General features: G+C 43.1%; 2 protein-coding genes across 6 annotated transcripts in view; both read left to right on the top strand.

Annotated features, from left to right (window-relative positions):
• Nucleotides 1–6,989, top strand: part of LOC139537650 (cullin-5) — a 36,772-nt gene extending 29,783 nt beyond the window's left edge. For all 5 annotated transcript variants that reach the window (XM_071339212.1, XM_071339209.1, XM_071339208.1 and 2 more), the window contains exons 15-19: nucleotides 224–399; nucleotides 493–654; nucleotides 4,219–4,337; nucleotides 5,013–5,136; nucleotides 5,343–6,989. In XM_071339212.1, the coding sequence (XP_071195313.1) occupies nucleotides 224–399; nucleotides 493–654; nucleotides 4,219–4,337; nucleotides 5,013–5,136; nucleotides 5,343–5,537 (776 nt within the window). In that variant the 3' untranslated portion in view covers nucleotides 5,538–6,989. The remainder of the gene's footprint in view (nucleotides 1–223; nucleotides 400–492; nucleotides 655–4,218; nucleotides 4,338–5,012; nucleotides 5,137–5,342) is intronic.
• A 721-nt stretch (nucleotides 6,990–7,710) lies between these two features.
• Nucleotides 7,711–19,123, top strand: part of LOC139537652 (calpain-5-like) — a 67,444-nt gene continuing 56,031 nt past the window's right edge. The window contains exons 1-2 of the mRNA XM_071339217.1: nucleotides 7,711–8,315; nucleotides 9,221–9,261. Of these exons, the coding sequence (XP_071195318.1) occupies nucleotides 9,260–9,261 (2 nt within the window). The 5' untranslated portion in view covers nucleotides 7,711–8,315; nucleotides 9,221–9,259. The remainder of the gene's footprint in view (nucleotides 8,316–9,220; nucleotides 9,262–19,123) is intronic.

The following is a 19,123-nucleotide window of genomic DNA, read 5'->3' as shown; positions in this document are numbered from 1 at the left end:
AACAGGAAACTAGAATGGACATACGCTTTTTAGCAACTTGCCAAAAAATGACGGCCATCTTAGTCAGGGAATCGGTCATTCTAGAAACAAATATATTGTTTCTAGAACAATTAATAAGTAGTTATACTAGTATATTATGTATCTCTATGGTGTATATATTAGACATAATGGATTTGAACTCGGGTGTATTTCCTTTCTCCCCCTTCCTTCCCCTCTTGTGCAGCGGACTCTGTCAACATCAAGATCCTGAATGCCGGGGCGTGGTCTCGAAGCTCAGAGAAGGTGTTTGTGTCACTGCCCACTGAGCTGGAGGATCTGATCCCCGAGGTGGAGGACTTCTACAAGAAGAACCACAGCGGCAGGAAACTGCACTGGCACCACCTCATGTCCAATGGCATTGTGAGTGTAGAGCATGTAGCAGGCACCCTCCTCTCTGTCCAGACCCTAGAGATCCTATAATTCATTCTATGTTCTCTGTGTAATTCTATCCAGATCACCTTTAAGAACGAGGTGGGACAGTACGACCTAGAGGTGACCACCTTCCAGCTGGCCGTGCTGTTTGCCTGGAACCAGAGGCCCCGGGAGAGGATCAGCTTTGAGAACCTCAAGCTGGCCACGGAGCTGCCTGACGCTGAGCTCCGACGCACCCTATGGGTAAGGCACGGTGTCAATGGATAGATAGAGGTCAAAGGGTTAGCTATCGCAAGGATTAAGGATGGAAGATTCCTCTAACATTCCCAAAATTACCATGTTTCCCCGAAATATTAGTTGAAGGAATTCCATATTTGTTGCATATTCCTGCTTGATTCCTGCAATCTTCCAACTAGGTTTGGTGGAAAACCTGGGAAAGTTACTAGAAAAAAAACTTATGCTAACCACAGCGTTTTATTAATTTGATATGCAACAAACACTAAAGTAAAAAGGAATCTCCGCACACTCAGGATCAATGCACAATTTAAAATGTACTCTATATACACAAAGTAATGTGGACACCCCTTCAAATTAGTGGATTTGGCTATTTCTGCCACACCCCTTTTGCCCTGCTAGAGCTACCCGGTCAAGTGTAAGTGCTGTTATTGTGAAGTGGAAACGTGTAGGAGCAACAAAAGCTCAGCCGCAAAGTGGTAGGCCACACAAGCTCACAGAACGGGACCGCAGAGTGCTGAAGCGCATATCGTCTATCCTCGTCGGGAGCTTCATGAAATGGGTTTCCATGACCGAGCAGCCGCACGTACACAAGCCTAAGATCACCATGCGCAATGCCAAGCGTTGGCTAGAGTGGCGTAAAGCTCGCCACCATTGGACTCTGGAGCAGTGAATACGCATTCTCTGGAGTGATGAATCACGCTTCACCATCTGGCAGTCCGACGTACTAATCTGTGTTTGGTGGATACAAGGAGAACGCTACCTGCCTTAATCCATAGGGTCAACTGTAAAGTTTGGTGGAGGAGGAATTATAGCCTGTGGCTGTTTTTCATGGTTCGGGCTAGACCCCTTAGTTCCGGTGAAGGGAAATCTTAATGCTACAGCATACAATGACATTCTAGATGATTCTGTGCTTCCAGCTTTGCGGCAACAGTTTGGGGAAGGCCCTTTCCTGTTTCTTCAGCATGACAATGCCCCCGTGAACAAAGCGAGGTCCATACAGAATTGTTTTGTTGACCGGCGTGGAAGAACTTGACTGGCCTGCACAGAGCCCTGACCTCAACCTCAGAAATGTAAGAACATCTGGTGGAAAGCCTTCCCAGAAGAGTAGAGGCTGTTTTTAGCAGCAAAGGGGAGACCAACTCCATATTAATGCCCATGATTTTGGAATGAGATGTTTGACAATCAGGTGTCCACATACTTTTGGTCATGTAGTGTATTGAGCTTTTGGTCGTCAAACCATCAGAGCCGAAACAAACACAATGACAGAGGCAACACATAGGCAACGTGCTTCAATGCAATCAGACATGATGAGCAACACCTGTGTACAAAAACAAACACCAGGAGACATTTTATTGTTTTAGTATATATTTTTTACATTTTATTTTCATTTTTTTAAATTAAATGTTTACATAATACATAAACACTTAACAGGTGTTAATACCAGGAGAAGCTTCAAACGAAACATATTAGAGCATGACCCTCATGTCTAAACCCTCATTAAGCCCTGATGGATGTGAAGTGCCAAGCATATACAGTGGGGAGAACAAGTATTTGATACACTGCCGATTTTGCAGGTTTTCCTACTTACAAAGCATGTAGAGGTCTGTAATTTTTATCATAGGTACACTTCAACTGTGAGAGACGGAATCTAAAACAAAAATCCAGAAAATCACATTGTATGATTTTTAAGTAATTAATTTGCATTTTATTGCATGACATAAGTATTTGATACATCAGAAAAGCAGAACTTAATATTTGGTACAGAAACCTTTGTTTGCAATTACAGAGATCATACGTTTCCTGTAGTTCTTGACTAGGTTTGCACACACTGCAGCAGGGATTTTGGCCCACTCCTCCCTACAGATCTTCTCCAGATCCTTCAGGTTTCGGGGCTGTCGCTGGGCAATACGGACTTTCAGCTCCCTCCAAAGATTTTCTATTGGGTTCAGGTCTGGAGACTGGCTAGGCCACTCCAGGACCTTGAGATGCTTCTTACGGAGCCACTCCTTAGTTGCCATGGCTGTGTGCTTCGTGTCGTTGTCATGCTGGAAGACCCAGCCACGACCCATCTTCAATGCTCTTACTGAGGGAAGGAGGTTGTTGGCCAAGATCTCGCGATACATGGCCCCATCCATCCTCCCCTCAATACGGTGCAGTCGTCCTGTCCCCTTTGCAGAAAAGCATCCCCAAAGAATGATGTTTCCACCTCCATGCTTCATGGTTGGGATGGTGTTCTTGGGGTTGTACTCATACTTCTTCTTCCTCCAAACACGGCGAGTGGAGTTAGACCAAAAAGCTCTATTTTTGTCTCATCAGACCATATGACCTTCTCCCATTCCTCCTCTGGATCATCCAGATGGTCATTGGCAAACTTCAGACGGGCCTGGACATGCGCTGGCTTGAGCAGGGGGACCTTGCGTGCGCTGCAGGATTTTAATCCATGACGGCGTAGTGTGTTACTAATGGTTTCCTTTGAGACTGTGGTCCCAGCTCTCTTCAGGTCATTGACCAGGTCCTGCCGTGTAGTTCTGGGCTGATCCCTCACCTTCCTCATGATCATTGATGCCCCACGAGGTGAAATCTTGCATGGAGCCCCAGACCGAGGGTGATTGACCGTCATCTTGAACTTCTTCCATTTTCTAATAATTGCGCCAACAGTTGTTTCCTTCTCACCAAGCTGCTTGCCTATTGTCCTGTAGCCCATCCCAGCCTTGTGCAGGTCTACAATTTTATCCCTGATGTCCTTACACAGCTCTCTGGTCTTGGCCATTGTGGAGAGGTTGGAATCTGTTTGATTGAGTGTGTGGACAGGTGTCTTTTATACAGGTAACGAGTTCAAACAGGTGCAGTTAATACAGGTAATGAGTGGAGAACAGGAGGGCTTCTTAAAGAAAAACTAACAGGTCTGTGAGAGCCGGAATTCTTACTGGTTGGTAGGTGATCAAATACTTATGTCATGCAATAAAATGCAAATTAATTATTTAAAAATCATACAATGTGATTTTCTGGATTTTTGTTTTAGATTCCGTCTCTCACAGTTGAAGTGTACCTATGATAAAAATTACAGACCTCTACATGCTTTGTAAGTAGGAAAACCTGCAAAATCGGCAGTGTATCAAATACTTGTTCTCCCCACTGTAAATCCAAAAGAGTTCCCTTTGGTACGGCTTTTTCTCAATGTTCCCTCCTCTGGGTGAAGGTTCAACTTTTTCAATACCCTGAAAATGTAAAGAGGAGACAATGTGAACAGGTATTGAAGTGGCAGGCAACAGGGTAATTTTCATCATTATGCCTTATGGTGTTCTTATGTACACTAATTCTTTGCTTAAGGCACCTAGAGGTTTTCCCATATTCAACAAACACACCCTGAAGCTCCTCTGCAGATTCCATATGACCATAACTATTAGTACTTTTTATTAGCATATTTCATCGACTGTTAACGTCTGCTATGTCTCAACCTCCTAAACTCCTCACAGCTAATTTGTTTTTATTTTTTTATTACACATTTAAGTGTACTGACTAGTCTCTCCTCCTTACCTCTTTCTATTTCTCTCTCTCCTTTTCCTACAGTCCCTGGTAGCGTTCCCCAAGCTAAAGCGGCAGGTGTTGTTCTACGACCCCGTGGTGGGCTCGCCCAAAGACTTTGCCGAGGGCACACTCTTCTACGTCAACCAGGAGTTCTCACTAATGTAAGTGTTCTGTAATGTAAGTGGTGGCTAATATAAGTGTTCACTAATCTATGCGTGACAGGCTGGGGTTTACAACCAGGCTTTCCACCGCCACGCCACAGAGATTACTCTTTGGGCTGGCTTTACTTATCTTACAGGTTGAATTTGAAGTTAGAGGTTGTCATGTATCTTGTACGTGGCACAAAAATGACACTAGTTCAGGGCACTGCATCGCAGTGCTAGCTGCGCCACCAGAGTCTCTGGGTTCGCGCCCAGGCTCTGTCGCAGCCGGCCGCGACCGGGAGGTCCGTGGGGCGACGCACAATTGGGCTAGCGTCGTCCGGGTTAGGGAGGGTTTGGACGGTAGGGATATCCTTGTCTCATCGCGCTCCAGCGACTCCTGTGGCGGGCCGGGCGCAGTGCGCGCTAACCAAGGGGGCCAGGTGCACGGTGTTTCCTCCGACACATTGGTGCGGCTGGCTGTGTTAAGAAGCAGTGAGGCTTGGTTGGGTTGTGCTTCGGAGGACGCGTGGCTTTCGACCTTCGTCTCTCCCGAGCCCGTACGGGAGTTGTAGCGATGAGACAAGATAGTAATTACTAGCGATTGGATACCACGAAAATTGGGGAGAAAGGGGGATCAAAAAAAATGAAAAAAATGACACTAGTTCCAGCTCTAAATAGTGTGTCTGTGTCCAGAAAAAACTCCAAGGTCCAAAAGAGGGGGAAGATCAACCTGATTGGCCGACTTCAGCTCACCACGGAGCGAATGAGGGAGGAGGAGAACGAGGGAATTGTCCAGCTCAGGATATTGAGAACACAGGTACTATATAAGGGCTTCCTATTGACAGGTCATCATTGCAAATAAGAATTTTGGGTTTTCTCACGTCCTCCGTCGTCTTCTCAACGCACATTGGGGCAGAAGATCTGAGGTTTCGCCCCTTGCTCTTCTCCAATGCATTTAGAGGAGGCAAGGAGGGTGAAAATCAGTTGAGATTCACTCTCTCTCCCTTGTCACTCCCTTTCCAGGAGGCCATCATCCAGATCATGAAGATGAGGAAGAGGATCACCAACGCCCAGCTGCAGACGGAGCTGGTGGAGATCCTCAAAAACATGTTCCTACCCCAGAAGAAGATGATCAAGGAGCAGATGGAGTGGCTCATCGAGCACAAGTACATCAAGCGCGATGAGACTGATCTCAACACCTTCCTCTACATGGCGTAGCGGTGTTGACAACGTTTAATTGTGGTGACAACGTGTAATGGTGGTGACTTTGGGGGTTCTTCATCAGGCCTGATGCACAATAGAATATTTCCAGGCTGACCTCCCTTTGATAAACAAATTATCTGTTGCATGGGGAAATGCAGACTTGATTTATGACAGCGTTACAGAAATGTATAAAAGGAGGAGTTTGTGTGGGGAAATTAAAGGGTAAGAAAGAAAATGAGTTTGAGCTTCTCAGCGGGAGTCGACACCCACTGAGTTTTCAGTTCTCGTTTTTGGCTAGAAGGCGTTTCCTAGTCTGTAGACAGGACATGGTTGGTGGTTGTGAAAGGTCTCTGTTGCAATGCGTCCTCCTCCCTGTCGACAAACCACCACGCAGACCACACCCCCTCTCCCACCCCATCCATGATCACCCCACCACCATTGGAGTACCATTGGTTGGTGTTGGGTATCTCTAACGACATGGCAAGAAATAGGAAAACCGTTAGAAGAAGCTCCGTTTCCCTCCATATCTAAAGTCCAAGTTTTGAGCCAGGCCAACGCTATTCACCGGACCTCTTCAACAGAACGAGTTGTGTCCCCTGGCAGCTGTCTGAGCCAAGCTGTCGGGCCATGTTTTTTGTGGCCACTGGTGGTGACAAACAAAGCACTAAAGACAATGACTCTCTCTGCTGTCACATATGTGACGCCGTTCTTGGACATTCAGGGTTGGTTTCCCGGGCCCAGACTAAGACTAGTCCTGGGTTTAAAAAATATTTCTCAATAGATTATCTCCATTGAAAGTGCACTTTAGTCCAGAACGAGGCTTATCCTGGGTCGGGGAAACCTTCTCAACAGTATGTTATATTTCAGAAACTGTTTTCACAAAAGAGAAGGACTGTGGACTATTAGTTCCCAGTTCCAAATCGACCCCAAGCATTCTACCCCTGGGCACTTGTCTTGCAAATTTTGACAAGATCTGATAAGTGCACGTGATAGACTTGGTGGAGCTCTATCAGAAAGCAAGGTGGAGTAATCACCATATTGGTGGACGCTCATATTCAATCTCTTCAGATCTACAGGAAGAGTTTAAGCATAGCTGTTAGCGGTCGGTTTAGAATTAGGCCAATGTCACCTTTTCCGGATCTTTACCCCTCATTTCTGCAGGCTGCCTGAGCTAAGCCTCTGGGGGAAGAGGGGTCGTGTGTATTATATGGTAATAACTAGCTCTGGTCCAGAGCGTTTAAGTACGGCTCGCTGATGCTGAACTTGCACGGCATTAGCAAGTCGCACGTAAACACCCTGGACCAGAGCTAGGTAATAGCCAGAACCATATATAAAGATCTGTTTATATATAACCGTATCTTTATACATGGCTCTGATGGTAACTACTACAATACAGAGCTAACTAAAGGAGTGTACATAAAGATGTTAATAATGAGATGATGAAATAAACAGCACCTTATTATAAAACGTTGTATGAACTTTGTCATTCGACCCTGGGCTACTTCCCAAAGCAGGATAAACTTTCAGATAACTGTTAATTTTCTGGCATATGCTAGTTACTGTCCATTGTTGCTGTGTGGCACTGACTAATTCCGATTCCACCGCTGTCCACTTGAGTGGTGCTGAATCTCTGATTTGCGGAGGTTGCAGCTGGTTTGTAAAGGAAGCTGATGTTGAGTACTAGTATGGCAGGGTGGGTGAGGCATTTGGCAAATGGAGTCCTTTGAAAAGATTGAGGGAAGTTATTTTATTTTTTATTTTTATTTCACCTTTATTTAACCAGGTAGGCTAGTTGAGAACAAGTTCTCATTTGCAACTGCGACCTGGCCAAGATAAAGCATAGCAGTGTGAACAGACAACACAGAGTTACACATGGAGTAAACAATAAACATGGGTAACTAATGTATCATGCTTTGTGAACTGAAATGCCTCCCTACCGCAGGTTCAAATCATCTGTGTGCAACATGGTGTACCCTAAACCTAGACAAGAATACTACAGGTAACATGACTATATATGGTCGGGGGTGAATCCTAATAATCGCTTTCCTCCTGAAGTGTGCACTCGTTCACTACTTGACACAAATTTAAAAGCATTTGATTGGCTCTAGAGGGAGTTGGCATAGACCAGTAATGTCCATTCAAATCCATGAAGGGAAGTGAACAAGTGCACACTTCGGGAGAAAGGAGCGCTATCTGGGATGCTTCTTTGGTCCCTCGCTCCATCGGTTTATACCAGTCCATTTCTTCTGTTGCACATCGTATTCACGTGAGTGTAACAAACAATTTCCAATTCAGGGATTACATTTTTTAGCAATCCTCATCCATTGCATATATCCGACATGACCAATACCTTATTGAAGAAATTTCCCGCATAATGTGTTCAGACTGAGGACACTGCGTAGGCGAATAAGCCTGCATAATAAGATTGGCATTTAGATGGTGGGTTCAAAGGATCTCAGCTTTGTTTCCCTTGGCCACCACGGCATAATTGCATACTCATCGCACGGGAAATAATGTACAGTATTGTATTTAAGTGTGTGTGTGGGGAGACACCGACGCCGCACATACTCAGTCCGCAGCTCAGCCTGCTGCTCCTCGTAGGCTCCTCCCTGGCGTGCGCGTGAGGAGAGAGGAGACCGAGATCCGCAAGCGGTTCAGAGGGGGGGGGTGCGTCGCGCAGGCAGGACCGAGGAGGAATCACCACAGCCCCGGCCGGGATTGCCAGACCCGACCCGCTGGATCCCTGGAGGAACGGAGAGAACACGTCGCCCAAGGGAGAGGAGCTCTGTTCAGGTAATAGTGGAAAACAACACCGCCTCAGTTGCATTAGGGACCTCAGGTGCTGCTGTTGTAATCCGCGCAATACGCGTTGATGGCTGTGTGGTGAAGAGGAGATGAGGAGACTGCGACTGTGGTTGGAAAGAAAATACAGTAGGTTAGGCATGCGAGCTGCTGTCGCGACGTGTGTTGTCCTCAAAGCACGGGAGACATGATCCCATTTACGCCTCGCCGAGCTGCATTCAGTTCACTAAGCGTTCCGCTCGAGGGGGCAATTTGACCGGTCGCGTGCTGTGGGCTACCGTGCGCGACGGAAGCTGTGCATGATGCGCTTACCAGCCAGGGTTTGCGCTGTCCACAATAGGCGACAGAATAACAACATATTATCCCTTAAAAGAATAGCCTATCCCTGTAGTTGAAGTAGCCTACTGCAACCGTGATTTCTAGTAAAACCTTATTTTCTTATTTATGCCATCCAGCAGGGTTCGCGCATTATTTGACAATCGATTTATTTCAGAAGAATGCATTGCTAGCTTGCTCCTCCGGAGATGCGATGACCAAATTGGGAATTGTCGGATTTTGAGACCAACACCCACGCGCATCCCATCGTCTCCCTTAGCTACCAGAAGCAGCTGCTCCCAAATTATAAGCTTATTGTTATAATTTTAATGTTTTACACCGAAAATCCCAAACCTGAACAGTTACATACAGACTTGAGTAAATGCCCTACTGTTATTGGCAAATGTATATCAATGGCCAGATCTAATGCAGAACACCAACAATCCTTTGAAAAATACGAAATATCTACTATAAACCTGACTGCCTTAAATTGTCATATGCTAGCCATTTGTCAAACCATATGTCATCTGACAGATGTTGAATAACATACAACTAACTCCCTTGCTGATTCTTATATGTAGGTCTATGTGAAACCATATACTGGATGAAAGCTCTCTCTCATGTAAGTAGCCAATCTTTCCAATAATGCACTCTTTTACTAATTAATCATATAGGCAAGCCTTTTAGTTATAGACAATTATGATGCCTTAGTTACAAGGTAATCCCATGGCTGGTGGTTTAGGAGAGACTGTTGAGGATGATGAAACAGTACGTTCAGATAGAAATGTGTTGTGTAGAGCAGAAATTGTCTTCCAGATAGAAATAGGGAACCATGTCTGCTCGATTCATTCTTTTTCTATTTGCAACCTTCAGAACATTTAACATCACTGAATAAACCCCTGGTGTCAGATGCATGGATTGGCCAGCTAGTGGCTGGCTAAAGGATACTGCAGAGAGGAAGAAAGGATGGCATGATGCTGCTGGCTGGGATAGCCCTCCTCATAACACATTCATGGAGAGGGAGGGGCAAGGGGAAGGCCCTGCCTGCCTGTGGTGCACCCCTCCACCAGCCAACCAGTGCAGATATCCTCTTAGTTGTTTTATTTATTTCTCTCTGCGCTACCACAGTCAGGGATGGAAAGAGAGATTCCCCTATTTCTATCTCTCTGTACATTACCACACCACCAAAGAGAAAGAGGGGGATCTCCCTTCCCATTTCTCTTGCTCTCTCTCTCGTCCCACCCCTCTGTCTGTCTTTTTCGGTCTTTCTCGGTCTTGATGTTCTAGTAGTCTATCAAATTAACCCTTGCAACGAGGAACTATATATGTGCGTTTTTCATTTTCACATGTTTACTGATTTTGTGTATCAGGAGTTTATTGTAAAATAGAAATGTTCTGTACATGTCAGTTCATAGTTGTATGTAATATCAACATTCTGAATGATTCATATTGACTACAACTCAAAATATCAAGCATATGGGACTATCTGCAAAAAGATGATTCTGCGATAATTGGCTTTAAAGTTCAATCTTGTATTCTCTTTAATTTAACAACATGATTTGGGTTATTTAGACTACTATGGTAGAGAACATTGAACAGAACAAGGCTATGCTAATAACTACATTTTGACTAAAATGCAGATAGAACCTTATAGTACCAAGCTCTCTCTGTCATCACCAACATTTCCAAAACGGAGATAGGACTATATGGTTTTTCGTTGCAAAAACAAGATGGTACTTTGAGAAACGTGTTTCTGTGTGAAGGTTAAGTTAAATAAAATAAATGAAGAGTATTATAGTATAGACCTAGTCCAGTTTGGAGGGATTTAGATGTTTTTTTTCTTCATCTAGTTCTAAATCTGTTCTAAAGTTGTTCAAATCAAATGTTATTTGTCACATGCGCTGTACACAACAGGTGTGGTAGACCTTACAGTGAAATGCTTAATTACAAGCCCTTAAAACCTCTACAGGATCAGTGTCACCCCTGCGGGATGGTTGAGCTAATGTAGTCTAATGTGATTAGCATGAGGTTGTAAGAAACCCCCAAAAATCCCAGGACATAGACATACAGTATCTGATATGGGCAGAAAGCTTAAATTCTTGTTTGTCTAACTGCGCTGTCTAATTTACAGTAGCTATTACAGTGAAATAATACCATGCTATTGTTTGATGAGAGTGCACAATTATGAACTTGAAAATGTATTAATAAACCAATTAGGCACATTTGGGCAGTCTTGATACAACAGTTTGAACAGATATACAGTGGTTCATTGGATCACTCTAAAACTGTGCACATTCACTGCTGCCATCTAGTGGCCAAAGTCTACATTGCGCCTGTGCTGGAATAATACATTATGGCCTTTCTCTTGCCTTTAAAAGATGAAGGTACAATTATTTATTTTTAAATTAAACATATGTTTTTTTATTAGTATTATCTTTTTACCAGATCTAATGTGTTATTCTCCTACATTCATTTCACATTTCCACACACTTCAAAGTGTTTCCTTTCAAATGATATCAAGAACATGCATATCCTTGCTTCAGGTCCTGAGCTACAGGCATTTAGATTTGGGTATGTCATTTAAGCTGAAACTTGAAAAAAAGGGTCAAATCCTTAAGAAAATTTTACTTTTTTCTGAGTAGCCATTTGATTAGCTGTTCACGAGTCTTATGGCTTGGGGGTAGAAGCTGTTAAGAAACCTTTTGGACCTAGACTTGGCGCTCCTGTACCGCCTGCCGTGCGGTAGCAGAGAGAACAGTCTATGACTAGGGTGGCTGGAGTCTTTGACAATATTTAGGGCCTTCCTCTGACACCGCCTGGTATAAAGATCCTGGATAGCAGGAAGCTTGGCCCCAGTGATGTACTGGGCCATACGCATTACTCTCTAATGCCTTGTGGTCGGAGGCCGAACAGTTGCCATATCAGGCAGGGATGCAACCAGTCCGGATGCTCTCGATAGTCCAGCTGTAGAACTTTTTTAGGATCTGAGGACCCATGCCAAATATTTTCAGTCTCCTAAGGGGGAATAGGTTTGTCGTGCCTTCTTCACGACTGTCTTAGTGTGTTTGAACTATGATAGTTTGTTGGTGATGTGGACACCAAGGAACTTGAAGCTCTCAACCTGCTCCACTGCAGCCCCGTCAATATTGGGTGCGTGCTCATTCCTCCTTTTCCTGTAGTCCACAATGATCTCCTTTGTCTTGGTCACTTTGAGAGGTTGTTATCCTGGCACCACACAGCCAGGTCTCTGACCTCCTCCCTATAGGCTGTCTCATACTTGTCGGTGATCAGGCTGTTGTATCGTCTGCAAACTTAATGATTGGTGTTGGAGTCGTGCCTGGCCGTGCAGTCATGAGTGAACAAGGAGTACAGGAGGGGACTGAACACACAACCCTGAGGGGCCCCCGTGTTGAGGATCAGTGTGGCGGATGTGTTGTTACCTACCCTTACCACCAGGGGGTGGTCCGTTAGGAAGTCCAGGATCCAGTTACAGAGGGAGGTGTTTAGTCCCAGGTTCCTTAGCTTAGTGATGAGCTTTGAGGGCACTATGGTGTTGAACGCTGAGCTGTAGTCAATTAATAGCATTCTCATGTAGGTGTTCCTTTTGTCCAGGTGGGAAAGGGCAGTGTGGAGTGCAATAGAGATTGCATGATCTGTTGGGGCGGTATGCAAATTGGAGTGGGTCTAGGGTTTCTGAGATAATGGTGTTGATGTGAGCCATGAGCAGCCTTTCAAAGCACTTTATGGCTACAGACGTGAGTGCCATAGGTCGGTAGTCATTTAGGCCGGTTACCTTAGTGTTCTTGGGCACAGGGACTATGGTGGTCTGCTTGAAACATGTTGGTATTACAGACTCAGTCAGGGACAGGTTGAAAATGTCAGTGAAGGCACTTGCCAGTTTGTCAGCGTATGCTCGGAGTGCACGTCCTGGTAATCCGTCTGGCCCTGCGGCCTTGTGAATGTTGACCTGTTTAAAGGTCTTACTCACATCGGCTAAAGAGAGTGTGATCACAGTCGTCCGGAACAGCTGATGCTCTCATGCATGCTTCAGTGTTGCTTACCTCGAGCGAGCATAGAAGTAATTTAGCTCGTCTGGTATGCTCGTGTCACTGGGAAGCTCGCAGCTGTGCTTCCCTTTTGTAGTCTGTAATAGTTTGCAAGCCCTGCCACATCCGACGAGTGTCGGAGCCGGTGTAGTATAATTCAATCTTAGTCCTCTATTGACGCTTTGCCTGTTTGATGGTTCGTCGGAGGGCATAGCAGGATTCCTTATAAGCGTCCCGCTCCTTGAAAGCTGCAGCTCTACCCTTTAGCTTAGTGCGGCCTACCTGTAATCCATGGATTCTGGTTGGGGTATGTACGTACAGTCACTGTGGGGACCACGTCCTTGATGTACTTATTGATGAAGCCAGTAAATGATGTGGTATACTCCTCAATGCCATCAGAAGAATCCTGGAACATATTCCAGTCTGTGCTAGCAAAACAGTCCTTTAGCTTAGCATCTGCGTCATCTGACCACTTATTTATTGACCGAGTCACTGGTGCTTCCTGCTTTAGTTTTAGCTTGTAAGCACGAATCAGGAGGATAGAATTATGGTCAGATTTGCCAAATGGAGGGCGAGGGAGAGCTTTGTACGCATCACTGTGTGTGATCTTGAGTTTATTTTCTCCTCTGATTGCACATTTAACATGCTGATAGAAATTTGGTAAAACAGATTTAAGTTTCCCTGCATTAAAGTCCCTGGCCACTAGGAGCGTCGCCTCAGGATGAGTGTTTTCCTGTTTGCTTATGGCTTTATACAGCTCATTGAGTGTGGTTTTAGTGCCAGCATCGGTTTGTGGTAGTATATAGACAGCTACGGAAAATATGGATGAAAACTCTCTTGGTAAATAGTGTGGTCTACAGCTTATCATGAGATACTCTACCTCGGGTGAGCAAAACCTGAACACTTCCTTAATGTTAGATTTCGTGCACCAGCTGTTGTTTACAAATATACACAGACCGCCACCCCTTGTCTTACTGGAGGTGCATCTTGCCGATGCAGCGTAGACCCCGCCAGCTGAATGTTATTCATTTCGTCGTTCAGCCACGACTCATGAAACATAAGTTATTACAGTTTTTAATGTCCCGTTGGTAGGATATTTGCGATCGTAGCTTGTCTATTTTGATATCCAATGATTGTACGTTGGCTAATAGGACTTATGGTAGAGGCAGATTGCCCACTCGCCGTTGGATCCTTACAAGGAACCCTGACCTACGTCCCCGATATCTCCGTCTCTTTGATGGGGATGTGGGCCTTGTCGTGTGTCTGAAGTAAATCCTTAGTGTCCGACTCGTTAAAGAAAAAATCTTTGTCCAGTATGAGGTGAGTAATTGCTGTCTTGATATCTATAAGCTCTTTTTGGTCATACGAGATGGTGGCAGAAACATAATGTACAAAATAAGTTACAAATAACGCAAAAAAAAACACACAATTGGCTGCCGTTTTACGGTATCCTAACCATTTCCTCCGGTGCCATTGGAATGTTTTGACAATGTTGTAACTGGTGATGTATGTTCTGGGACAGAAAATAGGCTTGTGGGCTAGCAGACTAAAGGGGTTCATTGTAGCTCGGCTAGGTAAGGGACTTTGCTGCATGGTCTGTGTATCTTTATTACAAGGTATAAATAAATATTACTGCAAACCAGTAACTTTCCTCTTTTTAAACTAATTTCTTTCTCATAATAGTCTCGCCATGAAGGTGATCATCACTGAGGGGAGAGAATGTAGTAGGGATGGTACTGTCTGGTACTGTCTGACTCTGTACTGCTGGTATGCATCTGATTTGAGCCAACAGTTAAATGAGATGGATTGGAATAATAATGCAGGTAGCTTCCAGTAGCTTCCAGTCTTGACCAAAATATCACAGGTGATATGTTGTGGTGTTGGAGACTGTCTTGCTCTTGAAGTAATCTTAGATGTGGAGAGGGAGGAGTGTGAAGGAGAGAGGGATTTTCACTTTATAGCTGACTGTTCCAATATCCTCTTGTATATGTATTCTAAGAGCTCAGTGGGTCTGGGCAAATTAACCTTGCTCCTCCACAGTCTGGAGACTTGATTCGAAACAATCCCTGCTGAATGTTGACCAAAACTTCCCACGGCTGATTCATTATGTTTACTGGTTATTGCAGTGTAAGAAATGTCTATTTTACTCTGCAGCAGTGGTAGATGCTAATAGAAACCGATCAGATCATTTTCTTAGGACCTCACACACATTGAACAGCTTTGATTTGAAACTCATGACTAGAGAGTTTTTGAAGGCTCTTGGTTGAGAGACTATGTGAAGATACAATGAACACGTGTGGACATGCAAGCATGTCTTCACATGGTGATGGGAACCCTGACAAGGAAATATCTTTCAGCTGAGAAAGAATGCCACCTACAAACTGGCTGACCTCAACGAATACATCAGATATTCTCCTTCCAGCTGTGGAGGAGCAAGGTTCATTTGACGTCTCACCTCACATGAGATCTGGATCATTGAATTACCTCTCAGTTCCTAGTGATCATAAGAGCATCCCCTCTTTTAGCCCAGAGAAGGTTGGAATTGTTGCTGACACCCCTTCATGGAGTTTCTTCATCACTGGAACTTGGCAAGTGAAGTTCACTGGATGGTGTCAGAACTAGATGCCTGCATACAATCATTAGCCCTGTGCACTAGTTACGCTACTTATGGACTTGACCAGGAATCGACTCACTGTTTGTGTGGCATTTCTATTGATGTCTTCACTAGATATTGTTTTGATAGACAGACTGGTCAAAGATACTTTGGCCTTACTGCTGATAATGTCACTGGGACTCACTGGGACTTCGAGCTGACAACCATGACTTTACTTGGTGATGGGACCCTGGAGAAATTAGTCTCTAAAATATTGTCTGCTCTCATGTTTGCTTATAAAGGCCTCAAGATCTTCAACCATGCGATCTCCCTCCCAAAAATGATCATCTCAGTGAACGGTTGAGTTTCTAATTATAGTAATTTCAGCAAAATAACTGATTGCTGTTCTATTATGCACCTGAATGTTTCCTTTTTTTGTACGATTTTCTTATAACATTTGAGTTTACAATACAACACATACACATACGAACGACAATATCACACAAATGTCAATTACCTGCCCAGACCCACATGTGCACACCCCCATCTCCACCAGCGCCCGCATCACTCTCCGCCACATGGCCTCAAACTGCACCATTTTGTTTCTCTCCGCCGCTCACGCACTTTGAACATTTAGATAATAATGCATTTGTCCTTTCCATTGTGTTAATGACAGAGAATTGGTTTATTTATTTATTTTTTAAATAATTCTCCCGTTTTTATGTATATGTTTATCCAAGATGATTGATGAGAAAAGTATCGTCCAACCCATCGGGTATTTAACTGCACCCTCGTATGCCATGTCTTGAAATATGCAGACAGACGGATTCAAAGTAAATTGACATTGTATTACTTCTCACACCCACATTTTTAACTCCGCCCATAACTTTTGGACTATATAACATTCCCAGAAGGCATGGATTATTGAGTCATTGTTAGTTTTACACTTAAGATATGACTCTGCCGTTGTGCTGTAGAATTTGTGAATTTTGTCTCTTGTCTAATGCATTCTATACATTAGTTTATACTGGGTTAAGCGTATATATTTTAGTGAACTGTAATTTAGTTATGTTCCAACATTCCCTCAGTCTTGTGCCAATATCCATTATTTCTAAGTCTTGGTTCCAATAGTTGTCAGTTGGATAAACTCTCTGCAAGGTTTCGTATAGCTTACCTATCATATGAATATCATTTTCTGACTGAAATAGGATTCCCTCAAGATTGCTCTGATGTCCAAAGATTTCAAATCAAAATTGTGAAATAAAACTTTTAAGTTGCTTGTATTTGAAAATATCTGCATTGGTCAACCCAAAATAGCTTTTTAATGCTTTCATGGAAATAAGTATTTCCTATTACCAAGTCATTTATCCTTTTTATGCCTTTAGTTTTCCATGTGACCAATTTATTGGTGAATTCTGAAAAGCTATCCAAGGATTGTTTCATAGGGCTGTGTTTTTTAGGGACTGATATTGGTTCTTGTAGAATACGTCAAATGTTCCATGTTATAGTGTTCTTAACTATGAAGTTGTTAATGTTCTTAGCTTTATCCTTTGAAAAAACATAAAAAGATTCTGAGGATGAGCATAAGCGCTTTCAATATGTACCCATTGTTCCTCTTTCGTGCATGTAATAATATGTCGCAAGTAAAAGCCTTGGATGGCGAATCGATACAATTCCAAGTCTGGAAGGTTAAAACCACCCTCAGACATAGGAAGATGTAAAACTTTTTTAATTTTTTTAATGAGTTTTATTTGCCCATAAAAAGTCTTATGACCGAGTATACTTTTTGAAAATAATGTCTTTGGTGGGGTAATTGGTCTTACCTAGAATAATTATAGAAACTTTGGGAGCCATGTCATTCTTAAGAGATGCATTCTACCTGTTAGATTTATGGGAGGATTTGTTCCATCGGTCTGCTGTCATATTGTTGAGTAATGGGATTGCTGTAGATCAAGGGGTATTCTCTTATTCTTATTGCCATTATTTAGTTTTTTTTCCACGTTAATTTTATATCCTGAGATTTTAGAGTATTCTGAAAATATTTTTAGCTGGCGTGCATTGCGGTTTCAATATTGGTCAGGTATGTCAAGAGATTGTCTGCAAATAAGTTTAGTTTATGTTCACCCATACTGATACCTGTTTATATTAGAAGAGAAAGATCTGAGCATTCATAATAGCAGGATCTAACCATATTTTATAGTCTCATTTAAGGAGTGAATAAATATCCACAAGTAATTGGGGATTCAAATGGATTTGTTAAGGTGACTAGATCTCTAATTCACACAAACACAACTAGAAAATATTTCCAGAAGTAAATGTGTGTGCGTGCGCTTGTTTAGTTGTCTAAAATTATTTTAATTAAGAAGTAAGCACATTAATGACCTGCTTAAATCAAATCACATTTTATTTGTCACATACACATGGTTAGCAGATGTTAATGCGAGTGTAGCGAAATGCTTGTGCTTCTAGTTCTGACAATGCAGTAATAACCAACGAGTAATCTAACCTAACAATTCCACAACTACTACCTTATACACACAAGTGTAAAGGGATAAAGAATATGTACATAAAGATATATGAATGAGTGATGGTACAGAACGGCATAGGCAAGATGCAGTAGATGGTATCGAGTACAGTATATACATATGAGATGAGTAATGTAGTGTATGTAAACATAAAAGTGGCATAGTTTAAAGTGGCTAGTTATACATGTATTTCATAAAGATGGCAAGATGCAGTAGATGATATAGAGTACACTATATACATTATATTAAGTGGCATTGTTTAAAGTGGCTAATGATACATTTTTGATCAATTACCATCAATTTCCATTATTAAAGTGAGCTGGAGTTGAGTCAGTATGTTGGCAGCAGCCACTCAATGTTAGTGGTGGCTGTTTAACAGTCTGATGGCCTTGAGATAGAAGCTGTTTGCCAGAAGGCTATCCAGTAAAACAAACACTTGTTACAAAGTAAAGATAATGATAATTATATTAATATTGTTAAATAGAAACATGTTTAGTATGCCTAACATTAGCCTATAGACCTGTTATTCAGATTCATCAACTTCTCTCCAATTAATTACATTTAGGCTTTAGGCCTATTAGCTGTTGATTGCAGCTGAACCATATACATGACCGTGTAAGTTCTTGAACCTTATCTCCGAGCTCCAGCCATCTACCCATTAGTGCTTGTGTAGTGTGGGAGAGAGTAGGCGTGTGCCAGCATGGGGGGTTTTCCGCTGCAGTCACGATCGAGACTCCTCTGCACCATCTGTGTCACATTTGGCCTCCAACTGCAACCTCATCATTTCCACAGGTATTCTGCTGAAAAATGTAATCAGTGAGTCTGAATTTAATCAGTTGCCTTCATCAATATTAGGGGTAGGCTATTTATTTCATTATGACAATATCAAATGTCGGGTTTATCCATCAGTGAATAGGCTATTGATGGCAGATGTTGGTGATGGTCTCCATGTGAAGTAAGTTTTTAGTAGATGCGAACACCTCTGAAAAGCAAAATTAATTAAAAAAAATATTGTGAGTAAGCATAGACAATTGTTTTCCAAAGGTCTGTATACTGTAGGTCAGGATCCATATTTATCAGGCATCTCCGAGTAGGAGTGCTGATCTAGGATCAGGTTCCCCCTGTGCATGTGGTCTTTATTATTGTGATATAAAAGCCAAAACTGACCCTGAATCAGCACTCCTACTCTGAGACGCTTGATGCACATGGCTATTGGAAAGGTTCACAGCTCTGAGGGCTGTGGTTGCATCCCAAATGTCTCCCTATTCCCAATATAGTGTACCTTTTTATTGACCAGAGCCCATAGGGACTCTATACAGA

Source organism: Salvelinus alpinus, chromosome 13 (genome assembly GCF_045679555.1).
Source record: "Salvelinus alpinus chromosome 13, SLU_Salpinus.1, whole genome shotgun sequence".
In the NCBI taxonomy this organism is placed as follows: Eukaryota; Metazoa; Chordata; class Actinopteri; order Salmoniformes; family Salmonidae; genus Salvelinus; species Salvelinus alpinus.
The sequence above is the reverse complement of the archived record's forward strand: the minus strand, read 5'-3'. Positions and strand labels throughout refer to the sequence as shown.